General features: G+C 40.0%; 1 protein-coding gene across 1 annotated transcript in view; it reads left to right on the forward strand.

Moving 5' to 3' along the window:
• The window catches only part of OPCML (opioid binding protein/cell adhesion molecule like), a 292,279-nt gene that overhangs the window by 257,867 nt on the left and 13,401 nt on the right, over positions 1-21,011 (forward strand). Inside the window, exons 4-6 of the mRNA XM_063311140.1 lie at positions 11,951-12,085; positions 14,408-14,528; positions 16,078-16,229. Of these exons, the coding sequence (XP_063167210.1) occupies positions 11,951-12,085; positions 14,408-14,528; positions 16,078-16,229 (408 nt within the window). The remainder of the gene's footprint in view (positions 1-11,950; positions 12,086-14,407; positions 14,529-16,077; positions 16,230-21,011) is intronic.

Below are 21,011 nucleotides of genomic sequence, written 5' to 3' on the forward strand. Positions count from 1 at the left end.
CATCCTGATGGATATACACTCATAAGACATAGTATGTTGCGATTAGACTCTTCACAGCTTTTGCTTTTATTCTATTAAGACATTAGACCAACCTAGCAAAACTATATTTCTTCATTGTAAAGTAAAAATGGTAATGAAATATATTAAAACTGTACACATTTTGGATCACTTTCATAAACTCTGGATCTGTCAAGAGATAGAGTGCTCCAAGGTTCAAAAATTTTTAAAAAAAAGGCTTTGTGGGGAGAAAATGCCACTTGTTTTATTACAGAAACATCATCATGTTTTCATTGGTAGGTTATAGGGTCTTCTGCTTCCCTTGAGAGTCCTAAACATTTAAATTTTACTTTATATATAATCAGATGATAACACAGAGATATGTGTAAGTTTCTATCAAAATTTGCTTGGATTTTCTGGAGCATTCTTTATCTATTTTCCAGAGGGCTCTCTCCTCACTTCCGAATTGGCTTTAGGTAATACTCAAGTTTTATAGCTCTAACACAATGTTAACAGAAAGTGAGGTTGTAGGGCTGGCAATGAAATTTGCTAATTAAAAAAAAACTACTTAATTGTATTTTTAAATCAATATATAAGTCTAAACAAGAGGTCCTTTGAAATACACATTTTTTGTTGGTATGTTACAGGGCTGATCTCCATTAAAAAGGCCTGCACAATGCCTAACAAGCCAAAACAGCACATAAAAATGTCTAAGCAAATTTCTTGCAAAAATGTGCCTTTTGAAAAATGGTTAAATTAGGACTCGTACAGACCGTAATATACTATAATTCAAGAAAAATGCCCATTCTTGTAAGAGAAATGAATGTGCAATCTGTACAAGCATTTTTAAGGAGGTGTGATGTTAGTCTCTTGCCACCAAAAAAAAAAAAGTAATGAAGATCCTTTAACCACTAACGTATTTACTGTATTATTTGCCCTTAAGCTGCAATACATCTCTTCACTGTTTTAGTGGGGGAAAGAAATTGAACAAAATCATGACAAGCAGATTTCCCCAGTCCTACCTAGAAGCAAATTGGTCACTTAAGTTTACTGCTAAACTGGTTGCTGAGAAGGAAACGCAGAGTGAAAAACACCTTTGGATTGTTCCTCACAAAATGTTTTCCCAAGTCATTTGTTTCCCACAAAGCAAACCAGCAGATTTCTTCAGTTTTGAGGGAATCTCACCTTTCTCTATCAGCTCTGCAGTGTCTACATTCATCCTACTCTGCGACACACATAAAAAACAGGGAAGGCTTTGATCCTGTGTTGGGCCGGAGGGAGACAGGGAGGTCCAAAAGACTGATTTATGCAAAAAGGGAAAAAAGGTGCATTGTGTCTTTTCCTACACATCCAATACTTCAGCTTAAGAGCAGCTCAGTGCAAGAAGAGAGGAGAGTTAAGCCCAAGGAAAGTTTTTTTTTTTGTCCCTAACCTTACTGAACATTGGCATGCCTGTTTTTCCTTTTTTCTTCCTGCAATTAATACAACTGAATCTTTCCTTTTCTCTCCCCCACTTGTTTCTCCACTCCCTTCTCGACTTTCTTCCTTTCCACAGTGTCATTCATAATTCCAAGAAGTTAATATCTGATTAGTCAATATGATGATGAAAGATTTCTGGCTGCATAGAAGCTGCCATTTACCATTCGGCAGTGACTGAAAAATTACGTTCAGCTCAGTAATAATTGATGGAAATGGGCTCCTTTCTTTCTGCCCCTGATTTGCTTTGAAGTTTTGACTTAATAGTGTAAACATCACTTCTTTTCCCTGGGAGATGAATTGCCTTCTGATTTGTTAAGCATATGAGTCCTTTTGTCTCAATTGTCTGTCTGTGCAGTACAATGTGGGATGCAAGGGAGGGGAGAAATATTTGCCTGTCTGAAATGGACTTTGGGAAGATAAGCAGGAATGGGGTCTTTGAAATTTAATGGCAATGTTGAGTTATGCTATCATGAGATACAATCTGGGATGGAAAAGAGCAGAGTAATTCAAAGCATTATTGGGAATAAGCTGACAGCAAGGGAGTGCAACATAAACTATTTTGCAGAATGGAAGTGAAGTTTTGTATACTTCTGGGTGTCTGTCAATGAAAGAAGAATGAAGTTTGGTTTTTCAACTCACTTCCTCCTTTCTGCAGTAAAGGGCATCTGTTGTACAATTTTATTCACTCTCTCTCTCTTTTTTATAATCAGTTCAATGGTGTTTGATTCTTTGAGACTGCCTAGACAAGTCCCTGCAGTTTTCTTGGCAAGGTTTTTCAGAAGTGGTTTGCCATTGCCTCCTTCCTAGGGCTGAGAGAGAGGGACTGGCCAGGGCTGCAACTAAGGTCTGTGTCACCCAGGGCAAACATGGATTCCGCACCCATTTTGGTGTCCCACCAGTGCTCATTTTGGTGCCCCCACCAGTGCGGTGCCCAGGGCACATACCCCGCTTGCCCGCCCCCCCTCCAGTTGCGGCCCTGGGACTGGCCCAGGGTCACCCAGCCAGCTTTGTGCCCAAGGCGGGACTAGAACTCACAGTCTCCTGGTTTCTAGCCTGATGCCTTGACCACTACTCCAAAATGGCTCTCTTCACTCTCTATTACTTGATTGTTTTATTGCTTAACTTGCTTGGGCCACTTGATGGTTTGTTAAATATCTTGGTGCTAAATGGGCTAGTGAGACTAAACAGCTAGGAACAGCTTATTAATATTCATCCTTGAAACCTTTGTGTTATGTCACATTGCAGCCTTGAAAGGTAAAATACACCAATTCTTCCCATGCATTTTCCTTTTCTTCTTTTCTCCTTGGCCTCTCTGGAGCTCCAGTGAAGGAGTGCCCCCATTCCCAGACAGATGGTTTTAAGAAAGATACTCAGTGGTGAGTGTGCAGAGAAAGCTGAGTGAAGTCAAGGAAAGCCAACAACGGAGAATGAATCTTGTCAATTAACAAGATGGGCACGATGGAATTTCGCAAAACAATGGCTCCTAAAGTAGTGGGGGGGGAACCCCAAAGCCTGAGAAGTGCATGACGTCAGAGAGGACACAACAATAAACCTATGAGGTGAAGGGGTAGTGGGAGGCGAGGCAGCGAACATATTGGCAAGCTGATTTGAAAGTCATGCCCTACTGCAAGCGCTATCGATCTAAACTTTATGAGCACAAACTTTCAAGAGGCTTAATTCTTTACTCAAAAAGGGCATTGGGGCACTTCAGCAGAATGTGTGGGTTTTTTAGTTATCACAAGTGAAAAAAGTCCGGAATGGGCTGCTGCAGAAGTAAAGAACGTTGCTTAAGTTTCTAAGTAATACCCAGTGGGTTTTAATAAAGGTGTTTTTGTTTGTTTTTTACTTTTTCCCCCCCTAGGTTCTTGTTGCATAAATTTCCAGAGGGATATGTTGGCATGAGTGGAAGCTTCACTCTGGAATCCTATCACACAATACTGTGCTCTTCCAGCTCTACCAGAGCAGCTAGCTTTTCCAGAATGGAGTGAAAGAAGCAAACATTTTCGATACCAGTAGATCTAAGATGACATTTTGAATTTGTTGTTGTTTATTCATTCAGTTGCTTCCAACTCTTCGTGACTTCATGGGCCAGGCCACGCCAGAGCTTCCTGTCGGTCGTCAACACCCCCAGCTCCCCCAGGGATGAGTCTGTCACCTCTAGAATATCATCCATCCACCTTGCCCTTGGTCGGCCCCTCTTCCCTTTGCCCTCCACTCTCCCTAGCATCAGCATCTTCTCCAGGGTGTTCTGTCTTCTCATTGTGTGGCCAAAGTATTTCAGTTTTGCCTTTAATATCGTTCCCTCAAGTGAGCAGTCTGGCATTATTTCCTGGAGTATGGACTGGTTTGATCTTCTTGCAGTCCAAGGCACTCTCAGAATTTTCCTCCAACACCACAGTTCAAAAGCATCTTGCTGTGTAGCAAATGACCTTCTGGACACGGCCATAGCTAATGATAGTGACTGTATTCTGCTGTAAGTCTAGAGTAGAAAGGATCAAGGTTAGGGCCTTCAGAGCTTCTTGCAAAGGGCTGAATAAAAGTAGAGCCGATGAAACAGCCTTTTGAATTGATCATATCTTTGTCGAGGTGAATCTCTCTCCAATAGAAAGCAAGGGCTGTTCTTTCAGATGAGGTGGCAATTTGGGAAGAGATTCACTCTGGAGTGTTCTAATGAACTGTGAAATGAACATCGTGTCAGTTGCCAAGGCAGATGGGCGCATGCCATTGCTATTGCTATGAGGTTGTTTTTGCCTGGGAGCTATCACAGGTAATTTAAAGATATTAACGAATGCTGTTAATTAGCTTAACAGCATCACTGGTCCTAATGCAGCGCCAGATAAATAATCCTGCTGTGTCAAAACTTCTCCTATAGAATCTGCAGGGTTGGTGGAAGAAGGAATTGGTGCACTCATCACTGCAGGACCTACTGCAATGTTCTTTTTGGAAAAAGATTGTCTTCACTGCAATCCTCTTCCTGCTCAAAGGACAGAGCTTCCTCTGCCAGATGAGCAGAACAGGACTAGTCAATGCAGAACCGCCTTCCCCTGGTCTTGAAAACCAAAGGCCTATTTTCTGTGGCTCTGTTAGTGCAGCTTCATAGGTACATCCCAGTCTCCCAGGAAGTTCTCCTGGACACACACATTGAATGCAATTCAGTTGAATACTGAAAGGCAAGAGATGTCCATGATGTGCTTTTGCACAATCCTATTAATTACAATGGGATCTGTGCAAAGGGTGTGAACATGCAGAGTTCCAGTGGAATCAATTAAAAAAAATGGCCATTGCAGCTAATTTCAGATCTGTTTTCTAGAAATCTGGGTGCACCCTAGAGCAAGAAAGGGTTGTGAGAAAGTGACTCTGAAACTGTTCCCTTCAGCCAGTCTGTACATTCTGAGAGATGGAAATATCCCTGGGCACCATATAATATTCTATGAAAGACAGAAGTAGCCAGACCTAATTAATAGCTCTTCATGTTTTCTTCATTTAATGACAACAGTGGTAATGGGCACACTCATTGAATTTCAGGCCATTCATGTTTGCAGACCATCTATCTTCCTTGTAGCTGACCTCTTCATCAATACTGTCTTTCCATTGTGATCCCACATTCTAAAAGTACATATTTTTGATTTTTTATCTTACTGCATTCTTGCATTTTTTAAAATATTCCAGCATAGGCTAAGCTGGTTTCCAGCATTGCACATCCCTGGTATAGTGAGGTGAACTCCTAAGATATAGATCTGCAAGGAATGGGTGGGTGGATGGACGGACTAGTTGACCTTCTGCAAAGCTGTAGTGCCATCTGGCTATATTTGCCAAGAAATTCAGCCATTTGGGAGTTGCCTTCGTCTCTCTGTATTAATTATGAGACTACAAAATCTTTGGCTGTGTTTTTTTTTTTTTTTTTAAATATAGCTGGAATGAAAGATCATGTGAATGTGATTGGTCTGCTCTACTGGAGTGCTTGGTATGTTACTAAAATATAACTATTATAACCAAAGTCTTATTTGAGTATCTCTGTATGCTTTCCTAGAAGGCTTGCCTCCGTCCTAATTATGTCTGAACTGAGAGCCAATTTACACATTTTGATAAATCATATAATGTGGAGCTGGGGGATTGTGTTATTTCCCACAGCAAGGAGTAGCAATGGAGCGAGGCTTTGTTTTTGTTTTGTTTTGATAACTCTTTATCTACTATTTTTCCTTTGCAAAGAATGCCACTTTGTGGCATTCCAGGACATTGTAAAAAACATGGCCACCCTCACAAAAAAGAAACAGCTCATGCTACTCAGTGACACAATATCCTGCAAATGGGAAAGGCAGACATTTCATAGTATCTGTAGAACTACGTTTATGTTCTTGTTCCCTGATATTTACTCTGTTCCTCTCGCATGCCATTACTTCTCATCAGGAGAAGTAGATACAGGAGATTCCCCCAAGGGTGATGATACGGGGCACATTGTAAGATATGGCCTAGGACTACATGGTATCTAGTGCAAATGTATTGAAGTCTCTAGTAACATTAACAAAAGGGCAGAATCCCTAGCAAGCTGCCTCTGGGCATGTGAGTGTTTCCCACTTAGACGAAGCAGAAAATGAAGAGTTCTGCTGTGGTGTAAGCCAATAAGATCTTGAACCTAAGCTGGTTTTTTGAAATCAGAAGGCTTCAGCACAACCCAATTGCTTGCATTTATTATGTCAAAACAAAACAACAGGTTTATTGCACTTGTGTTCTGCCAAGTGTCTAAGAGGTGATCAGGTGCTCAGGCAATCAGTTCTTTTAGATCCAGAGACAAAGCACACCAGTGGATAAAGAAACTTTAAGCTTTATTATAAACTTAAGCAAACAGAGTTACTTTAGGCAGATTAAACAAAAAGCATAGCATACAGAAAGAAATCATACATACCAAGCCAGGTGACACCCTATCTCCCATATGCTGCCAGGAGCCCTTTAATAAGGACAACAGAGATACTCCAGGGGGGGCTCAATATGCACAGCACAGAGCACTCAGGTCTGTGCACAGGCTCCCAAACCCCAAAAGCAAGCCTAGGCATTTTATCAAAGTCTGTCCTTCAAACCTCGTCACCATGTTTCCATGGTTGCAGGCTACAAGACCTGACCTTGACCAGGAAGCTTCCCAAGGCCCCAAAACACCTGTCTATAACATCATCCAAGAGCCTGGGAAGTTTTACAGATAAGCTAGTGCTTAACAAAAACAATCTGGGGGTTTTCTCTTATCTCTCCCCCCACTCCAAACAAAGATATGTTCTGGAGGGCTGTTGGAGGAGTGGGCTTATTCTTAAACTTGCAATCTTGGGGTTTTCTCTTACCTCCCCCCTCATGCCAAACAGAAATAAAAACAAGCCAATTGAACATCAGTATAACTCAAAATAAGCTCTAATTTGCTTCGTGTGAGGGAGAAAATCAACATATGTCACTTAACTCCTTGAAATAACAATGGTCTTGCGCTTTGCCACTACAACTTGTCATTAACTTTAGTGCTGTGTATCATAGACCACCTCTTAATAAGGGTGAAGATGTATCGTTATGTTCTACAGATTACTTTCTTGTTGTTGTTCTGAAGGGGGGTCTCCTCTTTTTTCCATGTTAGAAGGGGTCTCCAGGTTTATTCATAAATGTTTATGTCTGTCTGTTTTGCTTTGGGTAAGACATCTGAGATTATACCTTCACAGCTGCATGCTATCCCTGTCTCTGACCACATAGGGATAATCCAGAGAATCTCACCATCCCTGGTATAGCATCCAAGGGGCCATAAAATAGCACTTAGTTGCTACTAATAGTGATGATGGTTCTGAACCAACCCATTTTGAATGCAGCCAATGAAGTAATGGGCTATTAAAATAAATCTATATGAGTTCTTATAAAAAATGATCTTCAAAACACAGAAATGAATGCTTCTTCAAGTGAAATCTAAGTGAATTTTTGAAGGAAGCCAGTGGGAGGGTCACCTAAGTAAAACTAGAGTGTTTCTTAAAGTTAGGACTTCAAGAAAAAATAAATGCTTATTTTTGCAAAGGTAAAGTCCTCAAAGTGAATTTCTGAGGTTTATCCTTGAGCAGAAGTTTCCTGAAATTTGAACGAAGATCACAAGAGATTCTGCATTGCTACTGACCTTCCTCTGTAAGTTTTGATGCATGTCAAAGAGCCACAAGCTTTTTTGAGTTTTCCTTGAAGACCCAAGTGGAGGGATTCCAATCATTTCTAAGGCAGACATCTTTGCTGGAGGAATGCAGCCTGCAACTGAACAAGTTTTCTCCACTCAGCTGATACTGGTGACCTGCCATTGCAGCTGATGCATATGCTGACATGATTCCAGCATCCCATGATTGATGGCGTAGTATCTGTCACATACCCTCCTTCTGAAAGTGACCATTTGTATCCCTGTAGAACCTTATCTCACAAATATAGCAACCTGAGCTTATCTTTCCTGCGGCCCCTTCTGTGTTGAAAAGAAACCATCTCTGTTATTTATGTATTTCTGTCGCTGGCTCATCAAATCTATTTTCTTACACTTCCAATTATCTTTTATAGAGATCAACTGGAGGATAGGACAGACCCATGATGACCTCAGGATTATTGGATCATTACAGAGAAGGTTCACTTGCAAAGTGAGCTCAGCATTCATCCTCTTCATATTTTTACACCCCTTATTATTTTGCCATCTTTAGAGTTTCGGATGCAAGCTGCTTCCCCATCTTGCCCTGAGCCCTCGGTTTTTTATCATCTCCGTCCTGCTGCTTATTTCTTCAAGGCAGAAAAAGTCTTCTGACTTCCTGCACTCATTTTCTCACTGCCTAAAAATATTTAGCATTTCCAAAACAAGGAGGAATATTTATGAGGCTCAAAAGACAAAACGGGGGATGGTTATTTTGCCTCTGTGCGCTGGTTACCGCTTCTATATGGTTATATCTACCACCAGGCAAACAAATTATCCCACATTTTCTTTTCTCTATTGCATACTTATTCAATTTCATGAAAAAGAATTTGCTCCAGAAATTGTTTCAAAGAAAAGAATTTCAGAAAAATCCACCTCTTCTGCTACTGCTGCTGCTCAGGGAGACTTCTGCCCTTGAGATGTAAAACAACGACAGCAATAACAACAGCAACAACTGGAAAAACTGTCCATCCAGTTTCTTCTGTGTAAGGGTCTTGGTCTTCTAGTTTCATTTTTTAAAAAATCTTGAACGTAGGACTTTGATTCCTTTTTAACAATAAGATCTATTTGTGAACCGTGGGTGGTGATGTTCTGAAAGGTGCTGAAAATCTGGCTATTCTCCTCCTAAGGCGGGATGGTGGGTGAACCCTTATAAATTTTTAATGTTGTTTCATATGGTTGTTTATGGAGATCATGTGATGGTTTATTCTTCTGACATTTTATTATGTAAGGCTCCCAGAGTCGGTTGGAGTCAAGCATTCTTTAAATTTATGTAAATAAATAGTTTAATCATCTATGTAAACTAAATAATTTCAAAGTTAATCAAGGCCAGTCATGGTTAACATCTGGATGCGGGACCATCTGAGAATTCCAGGGCTGTGAGCTTAATGGAGAACTTTATAAAAGGAAAACATCCCAAAGTCAATGGCAATCCAATTCCATAATGTTGCCAATAAAACTACATGGATGAAACCAACAGGAATTGAGCTAGACTCCAAGGTTTTGTTGCATTTATTTTATTAATCAGTAATGGATAAGGGTATGGATCCTCCTGTTTCAAAGCAAGAGTGGTCTTCCAGTGGCATAAATCATTCTAGTTTCAGCCAAGCTGCCATGTATAGCAGATAAACTCTGCAAAAAGCTGGAACAAAAACAGTTTCCTCTATGTTAGTGAAATTCCAGGTTTTACATAAGCACAAATATCAGAGAAGTTGTTCACAACAAGTGGAATGAAAGAAACCTCAGATTGGTAGCACCTAAACAATATTTGTGTTAGCTACAGTCCACCATCCTTTTGTTACTGGCAAAAGCTCTGTGGGATGCTGGATGTGAATCAGCAGGAAATGATGTCGAGTGAAGTTGTACAACCTGCCTCTCAAAAGCCTGTGTTCTGTTTGGAGCAGCAGGGGGTACTCCCCTTCTAATATGGCAGCCTGTCTGGAGAAAGAATGGGCAAGATTTTATGCCTGTGTTCCTGCATTTTCCTGGGGTCTGAGAGCTGCAAATTGACTGGTTAACCAGTGTTGCTACAGCATGAGAACCCATGGAGTTTTAAGGTCACATTTCAGGGAAATGTTCAGAGGACATCCAAGAAAAGAAAGCAAAAGCTAAAAACTTTGATTTACTTTGTTTACCTTTTCAAGGTTTCTTTCCAGGTAAAACTCTGACTCTGAAGAAGCTGTTCCAGCTGTACCAATGGAACATCAGCCTCAGGAGACACCAAGCCAGAAATCACCTGAGGCTGATCAAACCCAGGCACCATCAGAACAGCTGGAGCAGTCAGATGATGAGGTATGGCCTCCAAGCCCTTGAACTCGGTATATAGACCAGAGAGTGAAGCAAAGATGTCAATGAGGCTCTACCAAGCAAGGGAGTAATTGTCTTAATTAAAGATAGCTGGCTCAGCCTGATTTAAGAGGCAGTCCTGACCCATGCTTCTTTGTTGGAAACAACCAGCTGATTTCCTGCTCTGGTGTGTTATTCCTGTGTATTCTGCTTGTGTACAAAAAAACCCTGAAATTCTGACCTTGGGAACTGGGTGATGAACCTGGCTTGGTTCCCTGAACCTTGGATTGGATTTTGACTTCCCTTCTGGGTGTTCCTGTTGAAAGTGAAACTACATAGACAAGCTTTTTCTTCCAAGAGACTCTGCTTTGATTTACATTTCTTTGCTTAGTGATTGTTTCTCTACTTGGCCTTGATTCAATTGCTATTATCACCTAGCAACTCTGTGCGTGTTTGAAACCTAAAACAGGACAGTGGCCACCATATTGACTTTTTTGTTGTTGTTACCGTACCCAGTAAACAATTCTGAAAGGCAGGCAAAACAAGGAGATAGATCTAAACAACAGTCAAAAATTTCCATTTTCTATCTATCTGTCTATGGCACAGAACTTTCCAAAACCACTAGAAATAATTATGTGGATAATTAACATGGACAGTCCCCATGGGCAAGATACTAGGTTATTCCAGCCTCAACCCTTTTATATACAGAATGGCAGCAGAATAGAGATGGAAAGAAGGGCACTAGGTGATACGTCCTCTATTCTGCATCATGAAAGAAGCAATTTGTTGCTTCTTTCAACAGCTGTGTCCAACAGTGACAACCTCAGAGGATCTCTGAGGAACAGGAAAAAGTATCTGTGTCATTTTATTTTGCCCAAGACTGGAGCTCTGTCTGCAATCTCGGAGGGACAATTTAATCCATCCTGGTGCCCTGGGGCTAAATCAGAGAACACAGGATTGCAGGCTCGGTTTATTAAGCTTGTGAATCTGAATATTCTAGTTTCCGAGGTATTTAGTTATCAGTCATAACTAACATTAGCATTGTTGTTTCCTTGCAGTAGAAGAAAACAAAAAGTTCACCGAGTGTCTGATAGGTGCATCATTTTCATTGACTGTCATTCAGGATAAGCCAACCTGTTTCATTTTCAGAAATAACACCTTGAGTTGTGAGTTTTAACCATTTCAACCAGCAGAATAATCACAGCAAGGGTTGCTGCTGTTTTGGTCATTCAGTTTTTAATCAGCAAGGGCAGTTTCCTGTGGCTGCAATGAAAACTAAGATCATGTTTGTTTTTTTAAAGAAGTTTTAATTCCAGTATGGTGTTGTAGCAAGAAAGGAAAAATAAAATATTTGGATTTTTTTTCTTTCTAACAATGAGTAGCTAGCTTTGTTGATGAATTCTTAAGTATTAACACGCATTAAACAGTACCAGGTTGTTGGTACTGTTTAATAGACATGTATAGTTCCTTAAAGAAAAACTGAAAAACTAATCATGTACAGAGTATTTGACTAACCCAAAATAGGAACAGAAAGTTTGGATGAGGCCCCAAATCCATTGTCAATATTATCTGTGAAATCTTCCAAAAATCTCAAGTATCCCATACTTGCTGACTTGGACCAAACTTTCTCAAAGGATACCATTTTTCCCCCTGCAAAATTTCTGAATTTTTATTCTTTCCATAAAAAGAACATTCTGTGACACTTGTTTGCAAATAGGTTCAAGGTCTGCGTACTTTCCTTCCACATCCTCCTCTTCCTTGCAGCAGAGGATAGACAATAATGGGCCATTTGCTAAGAACAGCCAAAAAAAAAAAAGCAAAAATCTGTCCCCGCCATTGCAGAGAACCTGGTGATTTATCATCCCCATGAACAACTTTTGTGAAATGCCATATTCTCCACCCGGAAATGATTGACAGTTGGCTATGCCTAGACATGCATAGTTCTGACTATAAAAGTGGAGGATATCTGTACTAGAAGCAATATTTTTATTTTCTTTTTTTTTCCCCCTCTTCTAGGTCAGGGATTTATAAGTGATGATGAGTACTTGGAAATCACAGGGATCACAAGAGATCAGTCTGGGGAATATGAATGCACAGCTGTTAATGATGTTGCAGCACCTGATATTCGGAGGGTGAAGGTCACGGTAAACTGTAAGTTAACTTCCATGCATAGTCTTCTTTCACAGAAGGAGCAACAGATTTTCTAAAAGGCATTTTCAAGCACGATGCATGTGTATCTTGATATTATTTGCAGTAATTGTGTAAGGCATGGCACTCAAATTATCCCCTACCGCGGAAAAGGATTTAATGTAAAGATTTCAGAGCAGCTCGCTTAAAGCTACTGTATAAATCTCTGACTGCAACGTGCTTTGGGCTTGGAAGAAAGTGCTGCTGCTCCCATTGGGCTCTCAGTGAGACTTACTCCAAATCTAAACCATGGCATTAGGCTTACATTGGTAAACTGTGATTCTCCCACCTCATGCTCTTAGCTACTATACCAGCCTTCCACTAATGAATTCACAGCTAACATGGAAGGAGAGGCTTAAGTTTTATCCCTGAAACAGAGGCAATTGAGTTCAAATCAACAAGTCCAGAATAAACAAGATGATTTTCTGATGTACCTTAAGAAAGCTAGAGGCTGGTTGGGTTCACATAACACGCTAAGGTCTAATCTTGGCTTAGCACTGCAAGAACCTAACCATTATGGATTGTAAATCATGGTTTATGACTTGGTGGACTATGTATGAACCAGTCAGTTTCTCTTCCAGCTCCTATGTAATGCTAAAATAAGAAGAAATAATGGTGCACAGAAATCATTGGTGACTTAAATTAGACATGGCTGATTTGGCAGTGGTTTCACTAGGTGTGTCCTCAGCATATCTAAGCCAGCCTGTGATTCATTCATTAGCAGACACATTTCAAAGCAAAACAAAACCAATGTAATCATTTGAATGATTTGAATTGAACCATTGATTGAATGCCATTGATACAAGCCTGTTTTACCATTGATACTAATATTTGCTAAGCCACTTTTGGGTCCTTTTTGACTTGGGGGCTTGGATCACCATTCAAGGTCTCCAAACTTGTTTCACTGCTCATTGAGGAGCCTTTAAAAAGATGCATCTCACTCTAAGAAGGAGGAATTCTTTCACTGCAGGTCAGATGATTCTCTATAACCCTTCCTCTGACTCCCTCTCTCATGTACAACTTCTCCATGTAGGAATGAAAGGAAACATCGTCCTCATCCATTATCTGGTTTTTCTATGGTAGAAATGTGATATACCGAAACAAAGATTCTGTGCATGAAAAAACAAGCTCTGTCTCTTAGCTATGTTAGAACATTCAGCAGAAAAACACTTTTGTTCCACCAAGTGCATAAATCCTATTAGAACAGCACCTACAGGATCTAAACTACAGGTGTGCCATCTAGCCATATAATTCTTATAAATTAATAGCTGGACATTTTCTAGCTATTATCCCAGAAATGAAATAGTTCATTCCTACCACAGCAGCTGGGAGAATACATAGTAAGAGATTTTTGTCATTTACTTCTTTATTTTCTTCTGAAGAGAAATTCAAAATTAAAATGGAGTGGGAGAGAAATTCCACTGATGGTTAACCATGCACACACAACAGATTAAGAAATCTCCACCTTTCAGGAGAAGCATGGTGAAGTCTATTTCTGTGTCTTCCAAACTGACATAAGAACATCACATACATACATTTCATTATGCTTCATGCCTTTTGCCCTTCTGGACAATCACTCTTTAAAAGCTTCATTAGCAATGTGAGGCCCAAACAATATTAACTATTAAAATGGGTACTGTACATTTTGAAAGGTTCTTGGCATTTTGGAGGTGATTCAAGAGCCATCAAATCCACCACCACCCCAAACAAAAATTCCATAAAAGAAAGTTTCCTAGTCTGACTTCACTGAAAAGCCTGTGTCAGGTCAATGCTAGCGTGTTGCCACTTTGGCACATCATTCTCACATTATCCTAATCAAGTAGCAGGCTCTATTTAGATCAGATCTGGATTACATCAAGTAAAGTATAGGCCCTTTCTTACATTTCTGTCTTGTCCTGGAGTAATTTCAAGTTCTTGTCTATAACTTGGTGACCAGAAAGGTGTTCCTGATAAGTCCAACTATTGTCCAGTTTTATTTTTTGATGGAACTTTCCAACATTGTCAAATGAGATGGAAAGGACTGAAATATGGGAGAAATGACAGACAAAACTGTTCATTCCCAGTTTCAGTCAGCTGGGACTATTGGAGCTACAGTCCAAAGCACTTGAACAAACTCAGGACAGGGAAGACTCATCCACTTCAGCACTTCTAGAACACTTTTCCACCAACTTCCCTGAGTTTGAATCCAGCTGATTCTGTTTGCCAACATAATTCCCCTTCAGGAACCCCAGGATTCACAAGGACACCTGGGAGAAAAGTTTGAAATAACCTTCCTTTCCTCTGCAGATCCTCCATCCATCTCCAGTCCTAAGAATACAGGTGTTTCAGTTGGTCAGAAGGGGATCTTGCGTTGTGAGGCCTCAGCTGTCCCAGTAGCAGAATTTCAGTGGTTTAAAGAAGAAACCAGGTACTTTCAGTCTTTCAAGACTATTGGAGTAGCTTAAGAAGGGCTACTCTTGAAAACTATCCAGAAGCTGCAGCTGATACAGAATGTGGTGGCACAGGCAGTTACGGGCAGCTCCAAGGCTGCACATGTAACACCTCTACTGCGGGAGCTGCATTGGGTGCTGGTGTGCTTCTGGGTACAATTCAAGGTGTTGGTTATGACTTTTAAAGCCCTTCATGGCATGACATCGACCCATCCCACCTGGTCTGGCAGGAACGGCTTGATATGGACCCTGTCTGCTAAAGAATTTCTGGTGGGGTCCAGGAGGAGAGCCTTTTCTGCCTTTGCCCCCACCCTATCTAGCCCCCTGAGGTGAGGTTGCCCCCCACTCTTCTGGCCTTCCAGAAGAGCATTAAGACCTGGCTCTGTCAACTAACATTGGGATCCAGTGGTGGTAGGCAGCCCTGGGGGTGGTTGGTGGCTTGAGGATGCTCCCTCTGTCCTTTTAACTTTTTAACTTTGTATATTTTTCATTGGATTTTTTTAATGGTGTTTTTTACTTGTAAGCTGCTCAGAGTCACTGGCACAGTGAGATGGGTGGCGTATAAATTTAATCAATCAGTAAACAAGAAGGGCAGATGTATATCCTTGGGAAGAAATGGTTTCCTTGTGTTAAGGGGAAGTTATCAGTCAAATCAGCACTTGTACCCAGAGCCTTGGGTCAGCTTTGGGGACTCATTTGAACTCTAAACTCTACTCTGATGCAAGTGAAATAACTAGAGAGTGCCCAAGCACATATCATCACGTGCATTTCCTGTATCCTGTTATTGTTAAGGAACCTTCTCTAACGTGGACTTCAATTTCCAGAATTCTCAGCAACAGCCATGTTAGCTGAGGACATCTGTGAACTGCAGTCCACACAGCTGGAGGACAGACATCTGAGGAAGTCTGCGTTAAGACAAATTTCATGCATGCCATTAAATTCAGCCTCTCTCATTTAAAACAATAAAAAAAATGGAGCATTATATATCCTAGGCACAAATGTACATGAATGATATTAAATAACTGTAATTATTACATTAGTTTTAGTCTAAATATGTTAATGTTAATTCCAGCCATTTGCCATACTTCCTTTATGATGAGCATAGCAAGTTACCTTATACAGTCTTTGATCAGCAGAGAATATTACAGTCTACTGCCAATGGCTCTTCAAGGATTTAGAACTGAAGCAAGTAAAGTAATAAATATATGGCTGTTGCTGAAAAAACACAGGGCACTATGGGGAGGAACTGTTGGAATGATTAGTGTGTTGGATTAGGAAATGGATGAGAACAAACCTCAATGCCCCATTTAGCCTTGAAAATTGCCAGATGGCCTTGGAAATCCATTATTGTACAGCCCAGCCAACCTCAAAGAGTTGCTACAAAAATGTGGATACTACCCATGCCAATTTCTTTGACCAAGGGTGAGATTTAAATTGAGTAGCTGCAGCCTAGAAGCTTGAAAGTATTGAATTCCACTTCTGGATTATTGTGTATTCATCTGTGCCCATGTGTTATCTTCCTTGCAGGTTAGCTAATGGCCTGGATGGCGTGAAAATTGAAAACAAAGGACGGATGTCCACATTAACCTTCTTTAATGTCTCAGAGAAGGACTATGGCAATTATACCTGTGTGGCCATCAACAAACTGGGAAACACCAATGCCAGTATAATTCTGTATGGTAGGTACACAGATCCCCGGAATATACACAGGCCACCTATTGGTCTTTCAGTTGTTCTGTTGGAAGGCGCAACAAGAGCAAATTGTGGACAGGAAAAAAAAAATAGCAAAAAGGGACAGCTAAGAAAGGACCTCGTCTGAGACACTGACCATTAAAGCATTTTGTATGGAGACAGAAAAGTTAATGAATATCCACATTGCACAGTGTGTGTATATGCTTATGAGATCACTAGGAGGGATCAAAATTAGATTTTTAGAGTTGGCTGGAAACTGCAGATTCTGTTTTACAAAGTTTGCAACATTTGGTATTTCAAGAGTTAATTTCTCTAGGAAAAGATTCTTGGACAAAGCAAATACATAAATAAGATATGAAGGATAGTATTGGCTTAACGGGAAGGTCAAGGCAGTATCTTCTCAAACCATAAGAGTGTTAAAGTTGGTCCAGTAAAAAGCACTGAGCTTCAAGGTATCTCTTGCTCCAACAATACTCCGGTAGTTACAGTCCCTCTAATCTGGTCATAGTTCAGGACAGGATTTGGGGCTTGATGGACTCTGTAATTGTATTTGCAGAACCTACTTAACCAGGATTATCGACTAAGGAGATGTGTTTGCCAAAAATGCTAATTTGGTTAACATTTGCTATAATTATTTGTGTGGGAGGGGTGGCTTAGTTTTACCCATTTGTTTCAGTGTGTACACTTCAGTGTATTGCATAAATCCAGAAATAAGTTTTTAAAATCAAGTCAAGAACATTTGCAGCTTGTACCTAAGCAAGAAGGTCAATTTTCTGTCCCAAATTCTCCATTTTCCAAGCACAGAATTAAGTCAATGTCCCAGCTGAGATCTCAACACATCCAAGATAGTTTCCATTATCAAGTTTTCAAAGCTAACCCAAGCAGTGTCATGTGGCTACTCTAAATTTTTAGATGACAGCCATCCACTCCAGTGATTGTACTGCATGTTGTCATGTCTGTCACATCCATAATATCATTGTTGGATACTTTTGCTTACATAAACTGGGCCATTTTTCTACAAAGCCATCTGTTCGTTTAACTGTCTGCAAATATGAACTACATCTTTATCCTTTCCTTTCCTCCCCCCCTCTCTCCCCTCCCTGTGTTTCCATTGTGACTTCTGTTTTAGAAATACCTGAATCTCCAGCAATGTCAGGTTGGTACAAGCATGATTCATTCCTTTGTTTGCTTATAGCATATAAAAGCAAGATAGCCCTTTGCTATGAAAAGAAAAGAGATGCTTCCCATTTCAGGCATGCAACATATTTTAAATCAAGACCTTCCAATCTTCAAACGGTTAGTTTGAGTTTCAAATGTGTTGGTCCCAACTTTACTGGAATTGCACGTATGTTGTTCTGATCATTTCAGGAGAGCTTTTTTCCACCAAGAAGCTCTGTTTCAAATTGAAGACAGGAGATCAGAGCTTAAAAGTGGGGGCATTTTGAGTTTAGGACATTTCTGGAATAGTCAGAAGATTACCAGTAAGATCTGAACAGCTCCAAGTTCAGAATGGGGGATTTTGAGGTCAAAAAGTTTCAAGTATGAAATGTTTTGTACACTCATATAGATCTGTAGAGACTTCTTGTTGATGTGTTATTGGAAGGAATTAAGGGATTGCTTTTAAGATGTGTTAGGGATAGTCCTCCACATCAGCTTATTCATGGAGGTCAACTCTGTCAATATATATTTACTCCTTAATGTGCAGTGTTCCTGCCAACTAGCCCCCCAACACAAGCTCAATATTGACATAACCAGAAAATATAGGAATTGTATGGAAACATGGGAAATGAAATATTCAAAGAGTTCCTATATAAACCATCACAATTGCCATTGTATATGTCCATTTCTTTGCAATAATCCCAGAGTTGTTGTGTCTTTCCCCCCTGACCTTTGGAATAGACCAAGGAGGTGGGGGTAGGAGAGAGAGAGAGTATAAAAGGAAGTTTGAAAAGAAATGAGAAAAGGGGGAAATTGGAAGTCTCACATTCTCCTTATTAAAGAAGAAAAAAAGATGAAACTCAGTGGGGAAGGGAAGGAAGGAGCCAAAATTATTAGAGCCTTGCATATGATTAGGAGCCTAGATGACTTGCTTTGCTGGCAGTTTTCAGCCAATCTTTCCTGCTCATTAAATGTAGGGAGGAACATGGGAGGAACATGAACTAACCTTAAAAACCTTTTTAGCATCCCTGGAACACTATCAGAAAAATATTGAACTAGGATTCAGAGCTACTTCTTTAGAAAAGTGATGGAATTTGTTTCTTTGTACCCAAAAGTCTCAGTAGTTGAACATAAGCTTGAGGAAATAGCCACATTGGGCTTTTTGGTGCAAAACATGATAGCTTGCTACCCCAGCAATCTGGGAATATGGCAGTGATGTTAGAGAAGCATATTTAGGGAAGGGGCTCTACTGTAAGACACCCCAGTCTTAAAAAATATAGCATCTAATACACTTTTCTCTGAAGAATCCCAGCTTTGAAAGGAATTTCTAAACAATTTTCAGCTATGCACAGCACAGCAGCTGACAACAATGGTCATATTTAAGAAGCTGGTAGACAACAAAACAAGAATCCATACAATAAAGATGAGTTGAAACATAAAAATGCAAGAAAGATGTACAAATATTACCACAAATTGCTCTTGACTTAATGGCTCTCCAGTTTTAACCTCTTAAGCTGAAAAGCAATGAGAGCAGCTAAAAAACATTGGGGAGGGGGGATATAAAATCATTTCCTGTAGCTTTTGGGGGCCAGCATTGTCAAAAAGTGTTGAGCCTTCTTACAGTAGAAATCTTGAGCAAGGAGGAAGACCTTGATCTGTAGGAGAAGCTGGGAAAGACAGCATAGCTGGTAAGACAATTGAGACACACCTGTTATCCCTTAGAGGGGGTAGCTTAATTCTGACTTTTTGGTAGGCATTTTCCTAACCATTTCTATGGGGCATTGATTTGCCTACCCGACCATAAAAGATTCAGCATGTTATGAAAATGATTTGGAAGAAAAGTTTCTGCTTTTTGGGTATTTCATAAAATGCTACAGTGGCTTTCAACTCTTTCTTTCTGGCGGTGTTGCTTTGAGAAAAGCAAAGAGGTCAGAATTCTTCCATGATCAGCTCTAGTGTGGAACTGGAGCTGAGGAGGGTTATAAGACTATACCAATGGTGGTATTTCATTTGTAGGTACTCTAAAAAGTGTGAAAGCATAAACAGCAAGAAGAAACAACCCTGACTTATTAAATACTAGGATTTAGTATTTTAGAGATCAAGTAGGTGGCATCAGTTGGCCAACCTACTCTAGACTTGGAAACTAAGCAGATTCAGGCCTGGGTAGTACTTAGATAGTGAGAAGAAGATAATGTCAAGCCACTTCTCTACTGTTGCCAAGAAATCAACATGGATGTGATCGTGTAATCAACAAAAGACAAGCTTCATTTGAAAGTACTTGTAGCTCTTTATTATCCTTTTTCAAAGGTGTGGCAGAGATTAATTTGAACTGCACTGGATTGCTCAGGTGACAAAATCCAGCCAGGGGAGAGACCCCAGCACACTCCCCTCAGTTTCTCTTGTTGCACTTCCAAAATAAGCCTATGTCCTCTGGTGGTCTTAACCATCACATGTTCCAGAGAAGAAACCTTTTGGGAAATCAGAGGCAAGAATTGAGTCCTGCTACTCTTAAACTGCTCAGGAGCAATTGTCTGATATAACCAGCAGCAGCTCAGCTCAGCTCAGCAGTAGATGGCTTGCCACCAGTGCTGAATTTCAAGGGACTTTCTTTAGAATTAGAGTGTGGTATTCCTATTTCAAGTTAAGAAGGAACAGAATGGCTGGGTATGCATAACTTGTTAATCATAACAGACAGTGGTGATGTACATATAATGTGTGCATCAAATACATAAACAGTAAGATGGCTTAATGGGATGGCCTCACTCACACAACCTGATAACATAGTAGTTGAGTTCCCACAACACGTGGGGCATCTATTATTCACCCACTCCACCACAGAATATTTAGCATTTTATGAAAAGTATGTTGGGGAAGAAAATCTGCCTAATCCCATTGAATGTAATTAATATCTGGGTAAATTCAGCTAGCTTCATTTCCTGCCCCCCCTTTTTTCAATCTTGGGAAAAATGTCCCATAAATATAAAAAAGTAAATGTTGTTTAATATAGTATTAATATCAGTTGTCTGAGGTATTGTTATTATACAGTTCTGCTGCTGTCTTTTGATGCTGCATTTCAAAACTGATAGTGTTTAGCTTTTGTAACTCAAACTAAGTTACTCATGGGAAATGCCACTGCACTGAATGGGGTCCCATTAATTTCAAAGGGATGTACTGTAGCTACAACTAAATCCAAATGCTGTTTATGATTTCTAGGAACAACTTACTTAGAAATGTTATTTAAATATATATATCTTAAAAGAATTACAGTTTGTTCTAATAATCTACGGTTTACATTCTGACATACAGTACGTATCATGTCATTTTATTAAAGCCTTTCAACATATTCCTTATTTTGGAGCTCAGCCTGCAGAGTTTAATGACCTGTCTACCTACATATGCCAAGGACTGAACGAGGGTTCCTTTGCATACAAATGTCCATCTGCTCTCATTTTCCAAAAAGTTCTCTTCCTATAGAATACTGCAGATGGTTTCTATTGCCTACTTGAAAAGCTTGATAGATCACTTCTCAGGAAAGTGACCTATAACAAGTTGGTGTCCTCTTTTTTTTTCTTTTTTTTTTTAAGTTCAGTTAAATTTTGATAAGGCCTTTA

Source organism: Candoia aspera, chromosome 9 (genome assembly GCF_035149785.1).
Source record: "Candoia aspera isolate rCanAsp1 chromosome 9, rCanAsp1.hap2, whole genome shotgun sequence".
Lineage (NCBI taxonomy): Eukaryota > Metazoa > Chordata > Lepidosauria > Squamata > Boidae > Candoia > Candoia aspera.